The 7,843-nt window shown below is 44.7% G+C and overlaps 1 protein-coding gene across 2 annotated transcripts in view; it reads right to left on the reverse strand.

The window, feature by feature from the left end:
- The window catches only part of LOC122549366 (mesoderm induction early response protein 3-like), a 76,366-nt gene extending 72,030 nt beyond the window's left edge, over window positions 1-4,336 (reverse strand). The window contains exon 1 of one of the 2 annotated variants that reach the window (XM_043689098.1): window positions 4,115-4,336. In XM_043689098.1, the coding sequence (XP_043545033.1) occupies window positions 4,115-4,123 (9 nt within the window). In that variant the 5' untranslated portion in view covers window positions 4,124-4,336. Of the gene's footprint in view, window positions 1-3,022; window positions 3,186-4,114 lie in introns of those variants that run through there. The other variant, XM_043689089.1, reaches the window with a different exon arrangement.
- Between the last annotated feature and the right edge of the window lie 3,507 nt (window positions 4,337-7,843).

Below are 7,843 nucleotides of genomic sequence, written 5' to 3' on the forward strand. Positions count from 1 at the left end.
ATTTCAATTGCTCCACCACTGGCAGTTGTGCTTTTGCTACATCGGATGTCCTTCAAGGCACTGCTCAACAGTTACATCTTCCTGACTCAATATCTCACTCTGTGGCTCACTATCAAATTTTGTTGGTAAACAATGCTACGAAGCACTTGAAGATGCTTTGCCACATTAAAAACTCTAAAATAAACGCAAATGTCGAAATGTTGTTTCTTCTACCACTTACCTTCCTTGCTACCTACACACCTCCCTCCCCATTCTCATCCTCTCTCCCTCTGCATCTTTCCTCTCTACCATTCTCTACTTTTCTCCCTTCACTGCTCATTTTCTCATACTCTCCAACTATATACCTGCTCCAATGTCCAATATGGTCATTTTCTCTCAATCCTCTTTTCTCCTTACCAGATTCCTCTTTCCCACTGTCTACCCAATCTCAAGCCCTTCTTCTCACTTTACCTCACCTAAATGTTTTTCCCATGACTCATGCCCCTCAACCTGCACTGCTTCTCTTCCTTTTTCCTGCCCAATTCTTCTCCCTTACCTATTCCCCTCACCATTCCCTGATATCCTCCTTCTCCCTATTCCTTTCCTGCATTCGCCCAATTCTTCTCTCTCCCACACCCTTCCTCTTCCCACACAATTCCTTTCCTTCATCTTTCTGCCTGCTCAATAGCTCTCTTGGACCCCACCTGTTTTCTCTGCTTCCCATGCCCAATTCTAGAGCAGATTGGTAGTTCGCAAATTTAACCTTATTTTTTGTAAATTGAAGAATAGAAAGCTGTGCACGATGGGCCAGTTATCAGTCAAGCACTAGAATTTCTTAAGAAAGTCTTAATTCACAGTGCACAGATAAACAAGATCATAGTCAACATGGTTTTATAAATGGAAATTGGTATTTGATAAATATAGTAGATTTTTCAGAATGCAATTAGCAGGGAAGATGAACGAGGACCAGTAGATGTTACATACTTGAATCGCCAATAGGTATTCAATAATGTGTGACAAAATGTTCATACCCAAGAGAAGGGTAACAAGTAATATATTAGCATGCAGAGAGAGATAGCAGTGATCAGCAGGGCAGATACAAGTTGGCAGGCTGTGAATAGTGGAGTGGCACAAGAATCAATGCTGGATCCTCAGCTATTTAACATCTATACTCATGATATAAGCCAGGTTTAGTCATAGAATCCCTACACTGTAGAAACAGGCCATTTGACCCAATTGTTCCACACCAACTCTCCGAACAGTATCCCACCCAGACTCTATTGCTTTACATTTCTCTTGACTAATGCATCTAGCCTACACATCCCTGAACACCCGGGGCAACTTAGCATGGCCAATTCACTTAACCTGGATATCTTTGAACTACGGGAGGAAACCAGAGTACCCTGAAAAAACCCATGCAGACACAGGGAGAATGTGTAAGCAGCAGCCCTGTTTCTGCCCAGTTACAAACCAAGGACATTTTGTCTATTTGAAGAAAATAATAACCACAAGACATCAGAAACATATTTATTGACCACATATATCTTTCTTCAAACATGGAGACCAAAATTGAGCCACTGCTCCGAGTGTGACCTCAGCAAAAAGCCATACAATTATAAGAAGATGTTCTTAACAGAAAGAAAATTACAGCACTGGGACAGGCCCTTTGGCCCTCCAAGTCTGTACCAATCCAGTTTCTCGATCTAAACCTGCCACCTATTTTTTAAGTTTCTATATCCCTCTGCTCCCTGCCCATTCGTGTATCTGTACAGATACATCTTAAGTGATGCTATCGTGCCAGCCTCTACCACCTCTGCTGGCAATATATTCCAGGCACCCACCACCCCTTGAGTAAAGAACTTTCCACACATACCCTTCTTAAATTTTTCCCCTCTCAACTTGAACTCATGAAACTTAGTAATGAGTCCCTCACTTTGTCCACTCTGTCTATACCTCTGATGATTTTGTAGATCTTAATCAAGTCCGCATTCAACCTCCGTCTTTCTAATGAAAATAATCCTAATCTACTCAACCTGTCTTCATCGCCAGTGCTCTCCATACCAGGCAACATCCTGGTGAACCTCCTCTGCACACTCTAAAGCATCCATATCCTTTTGGTAATATGGCGACCAAAACTGTAAGCAGTATTCCAAATGTGGCGGAACCAAAATCCTATACAACGATAACAGGAGCTGCCAACTCTTGCATTCAATATCCCATATCAATGAAAGCATGTCATATGTTTTTTGACCACTTTATCGACCTGCATTGTCATCTTCCGGGTACAATGGACTTGAACACCCAGATCTTTCTGTACGTCAATTTTCCCCAGGGCTTTTCCATTTATTGTAAAGTTTGCTCTTGAATTGGATCTTCCAAAATGCATCACCTTGCATTTGCCCAGATTGAACTCCATCTGCCATTTCTCAGCCCAACTCTTGGAATCTTGAATTCCAATTGCCTTGCAATAAAGATAACTGTGTCATTTGTCTTCTAAAGGTGCCTGCTCGGTCTACATGTTGATCTCCTGTTTATGTTGTGCAAGCTCACCCACGTCTTTTTGAACATCAACATGTAGAAGTATTACATCTTTGAAAAAATGTTTTACTTCCGTATTATTTTTACAAAGTGAAGAACCTCTCACTTTCCCCATACTCCGTCCATCACTTTGTCCACTTTCTAATTTCATGCAGTCTGTGTTGTCTTTGCAGTTTACGTTCTCACCTAACTTTGTATTGTCTGTCACAGCACCAGAGACCCGGGTTCAATCCCAGCCATGGGTGACAGAATGTGTTGAGTCTGTGTGTTTTCCCCATTTCTGCATGGGTTTCCACCAGGTGCTCCAGTTTCATCCCACAGTCCAAAGACATGCAGGTTAGGTGGACTGGCCATGGTTATTGAGGTGTGGGGGTCTGGGTGGGATGTATCTCAGAGGGTTGATGCAGACTAGACAGAGCGGAAAGAGGCCAGTCGCCCAGTCGTTATTTTATGATACTCGGAATGGTACCAGCAAAGTTCAGGGATGGGGTGGGAGCTGTCCTACCATGAGAGGCTGAGTTACTGAAGAACCATAGAAGGATAAAGGTGAGTTGAATTCAAGAGAAGAAACCTCTTCACTCGAAAGGATTGCGAATTTTGGAACACTATCCGGGGAGAGTGGATGTTGCATCACTTTTTAAGACAGAGATGTTTGTTCCCTGGAACTGGTGTGCTGTGGGAGACGGGCGAGAAATTGGGAGTTTGATCCAACCGAGAATCAATCATAAATTTTAAATAACAACATGAAGTGCTAACGATGATCAGCCATGATCGTACCGAACGGTGGAGCAGGCGAGAGATTATACTGTTTACTCTTGATCCGATATCTCAAGTTCCTCTCTCCCCGCTGGTTTGGTCGGCACTTCTGCCCACTTTGTTTCTTTGCCCTTCTTGACGAACCTACAGCGCCCGTATTCGCTCCTCTGCCTCTCCTCCTCCGTGTGCCCCTTACCTAGCTTTGCTCCTTCGTTTTTTCTTTCGCAGGACGTTTTGCGCCCAGCTCCCGACACCCGCCCGCCCACCCATCCAGCCTTGTCGGGACAGATTCCCCTTGAGCCTTGGCCGAGACTAAAAGTTACCGGGTCCGCCGCCGCCAGCGGAGCGTCCTCCTGATGGGCGCCGGCAGTGAAACAGCACCGGGAGCTCCGTCTCTCGCAGCGAAGGGAGACTGCGATTGACCGAGGGGCGGTGGGTGATGATGGAGGAGGAGGAGGAGGAGGTGGTGGTGGTGATGGAGGGACCGGCCGGGGCCTAGCGGCGACCAGCTTCGGCATCGACAACAACAAGCAGCCCCAACCCACCCGCGAAAATAACCCGAGATCGACCCCCCCTCCGTACCCCATCCCGGGGCACACACACACACACGCGCGGGGAGAAGGGGTTTCGGGGAAGCCGGCGGCGGTGCCCGCTGCTCTCCCTCCATCTCTTATTTACCCGCAAACCGGAGTCAGCGCTCGCCGCTTCTCGGAGCCGCGGCCGTCTCCGGTTGCGGGGGGAAGAGGGGGAAACGGGACGTTGGGTCGAGGTTGTCGGTTCCCCCCCAAAGCCTTGCCCGGGTCGGGTCGGGTCGGGTCGCTCCGCTCCGGCGTCTCCTTACCTCCGCCATGTTTGTTCGCCCTCCCGGAGAGCGAGCTGGCCAGCGCCGAGACCCGGATGCAGGCAGAGCCAGGGCTTTCCCATTGGCGGAGCCCGCAGCAGCGGAGCAAACCAAAAGTGTCAGTCCAACTCCAGCGCTGCCCTTGTCCCAGCCACAAACATCAACCAGCAACTTCTCCCTCCCACCTCCGCAAAACCCATCACCACCCCCCTCCCCAAAAAAAAACAAACAGAACACGCTAACAAAACCCCGAAATTTTGTTTCTGAAAACTTGAACTTAAGTCCTCCCTCCCCTTTTCCCTCAAACCAACCTGGAGATGCTGAGATGACCCGCCCTGCGCTCAGCGGATTGGCCGCGCTTGGTTGCGGTGCCGGACCAATAATAATAATTGAATGTTGTCTGAGTCCAGATACATGAGATGACTATATCTCAGAGTGACTGCGAGTAATCCCCGGGACAGGTTTCGCTGACTCACGATCTACCTTTAGGGTTTCGGCTGATAAAAGCGATGGGAATGCAGCATTTTTTGTTTTGTTTCTCCTTTCTAGGAATGCAAAACCTGTTTTCTTTCCAAAGCAAAACATGAGTGCGTCCATCATGCCTGACCTGGAGATAGAGGGAAAATCACGCATTGTGTGAACCCTCATGTAAAACCATCTGTGTGTGTTTTTAATGGGCCTTCGCACAGGATACTTAGAATAAAGGTGTTGCTTCTTCTTCCAAAAATTAACATTGACTTTCCGTTTTCACTCCAACTTCATTCCCTCAGTTATGTTCAGCCATCAGTTTGTACGATACAACGGTCTACAAAGCAAGGTGGAGTAGGATAACTTCAACAATACACCCCCTCCCCAGTGAAATCAATGCATTCTCTGCTCGTTTCGAACAGAAGGTCAATGAAACAATGTCAGCTGCTCTGACAGACTCCGGCGCACCTGTACCCATAGTCACCACCATAGATGGCAGATCAGCCTTCCTGAGAGTGAACCCATGGAAAGCAACTGGCCCAGATGGAATCCCTGGCCCTGCTCTCAGATCCTGCACACACCAGCTGGCAGAAGTATTTGCAGACATTGTTAACCTCTCCTTACTCCAATCTGAGGTTCCCATCTACTTCCATCATTGCAAAACTGCCATCATCTTGGTGCCAAAGAAAAGTTAGGCAGCATGCCTTAATGAGCTGAAAAATGTGTTGCTGGAAAAGCACAGCAAGTTCAGGCAGCATCCAAGGAGAGGAGAATCAACGTTTCGGGCATAAGCCCTTCTTCAGGATTCCTGAAGAAGGGATTATCCCCGAAACGTCGATTCTCCTGCTCCTTGGATGCTGCCTGACCTGCTGCATTTTTCCAGCAACATATTTTTCAGCTCTGATCTCCAGCATCTGCAGTCCTCACTTTCTCCTAGCATGCCTTAATGACTACTGCACAATTGCTCTGACATCCATTATATATGAAGTGCTTTGAGAGAGGTTAGTAATGGCATGTATCAACTCCAGCATCCCAGATTGCCTGGGTTCACCTGGAGTTCACCTAGCCTCAGAACAGGTCTTTGGCAGATGCTATCTTCCTGGCCCTACACTCATCTCTGGAACATCTGAATAACAAGACACCTACATCAGACTCCTAGTTACTGACTTTAGCTCTGCCTTCAACACCATAATTCCAACCAAACTCTTCTGCAAACTCCGAGACCCACGTCTCTGCACCCCCCCTCTGCAACTGGATGCTTGACTTCCTGACCCAGACACCACAATCAATTAAAGATAGGCGACAACATCTCGTCCATGATCATCCTCAACACTAGTGCCTCACAAGGCTGCGTACTCAGTCTCTTACTATACTCCTATACATTCACAACAGTGTGGCCAAACTCAGCTCTAATTTCATTTACATAGTGGGTCAGATCTCAAACAATGCTGAGAAATAGTATAGGAAAGAGATATAGAGCATGGTGTAAAGACAACAATCTCTCCCTCCATGTCAGCAAAATGAAACAGCTGGCCATTAACTTCAGGAAGTAGTGTGGAGGACATACTGCCATCTGTATCAATGGTGCTGAGGTGGAAATGGTCAAGTCTTTCAAGTCCTCAGGTGTAAATATCACCAACAATTTGTCTCGGTCCATAAGTGTCAATGCCACGCTCAAGAATGCACACCAAAACCTCTATTTCTTCAGAATGTTATGGAAGTTCGACATGTCCACAATAACTCTTACCAATTTTTATTGATGCATCACAGAAAACATCCTATCCAGATACATCACAGTTTGGTATAGCACAGCTGCTCTATCCAAGACCAGAAGAAAATATCGTGTTGTGAATGCAACCCAGTCGATCCATCAAACCAGTCTTCCATCCATCGACTCCGTCTATATTTGCCGCTGCCTTGGGAAAGCAACCAACTTAATCAAAGTTAAAAATCACACAATACCAGGTTTTAGTCCAACAGGTTTAATTGGAAGCACACTAGCTTTCGTAGCAAATCATAACTTAATCAAAGACCCTTTCCATCCCGGTTATATTCACTTTGACCATTTTCCATTGGGCAGAGTATAAAGAAGTTTGAAAACATTCCAACAGTTTCAAGAACAGTTTCTTCCACCCGTTATCAGACTTTTGAATCAATCTCTCATGTGTTAAAGTTGATGTTTCTCTGAACCTTCTCTATAGCTGTAATACTGTATACTCCATTCTGTTCTATTACCCTAACGTTTTTATGTAAGGTATTATTTGCCTGGGGAGCGTGCAAAACAATACATTTCACTATGTCTCAGTACCTGACAATAATAAATCAAATCAAATCAAATCAAATCAAAGTCACCACTTGCAAATTATTTCTCGCTGAGATTGAGTATTATAATGTTGTTCCTCACAGAGCTTCCTTGTTATTTTAATGATTATCCCCATCACACATGCTTAAAAGGAGCCAGACATTGCTTTGACAACTGTGTAAGATACTCCATATTTGCCAGTCAAGTTTGTCGACATTGACCATGAATTTAGTGTCCTCCTGGACCTTAGAACTATAAATAATACAAATTCTGGAAGTTTGATTTTGTTTTGTAAACATACAATAACAGTAATGAGCTGATATTCATACATCTAATGATTTCCTCAGATTCATAAAGGGGATAGAGAGTACAAAAGCAACACTGGTTGAAATTCAAATGAAATATTGAATCCAATTATGAGAATCATTGCATTCAAGAAAATGTGAAGGCATGAGACAGGGTACAGAAAATACTTGCAAGAATAGTTTCAATGGCGAGCCATATTAGACTCTGATTTGGGAATTTCACCTTTTCTTCCATTACCAAGCTGAATGCATCTCTTCTAATTCTTTACTTAAAGTGTTCTCTCAGTTTAACTTTTAACTTGAAGATATCTATATAAGCATTACTGGCTCAGAAACTCCACAGAATGCAACCCCTGCTATTGAAGAGATTGGTTTAACTGAAGTGAACTGGAAAAAAAAACTTGGTTTCCTGCTTGGAGAAATTATTCTTTCTTCTGATTTAACTCCAGATTCCTTTAAACCTAACTGAAAACATTGATTCATCTGCTCTGAAGTCAAAACAAAAGTAATGACTTTGTTCTATTTAATCTGCCTGTCATAAACATATCATTATACATGTATTATCCAGTAACATCACAGAGGTCTATGCAGTTGGCTGAAATTACATGCTGTCTTTGAACTAATGTATTTACATCACTGTCCGAATGACTTCCT

This window comes from Chiloscyllium plagiosum, chromosome 1, assembly GCF_004010195.1.
Source record: "Chiloscyllium plagiosum isolate BGI_BamShark_2017 chromosome 1, ASM401019v2, whole genome shotgun sequence".
NCBI classification, from domain to species: Eukaryota; Metazoa; Chordata; class Chondrichthyes; order Orectolobiformes; family Hemiscylliidae; genus Chiloscyllium; species Chiloscyllium plagiosum.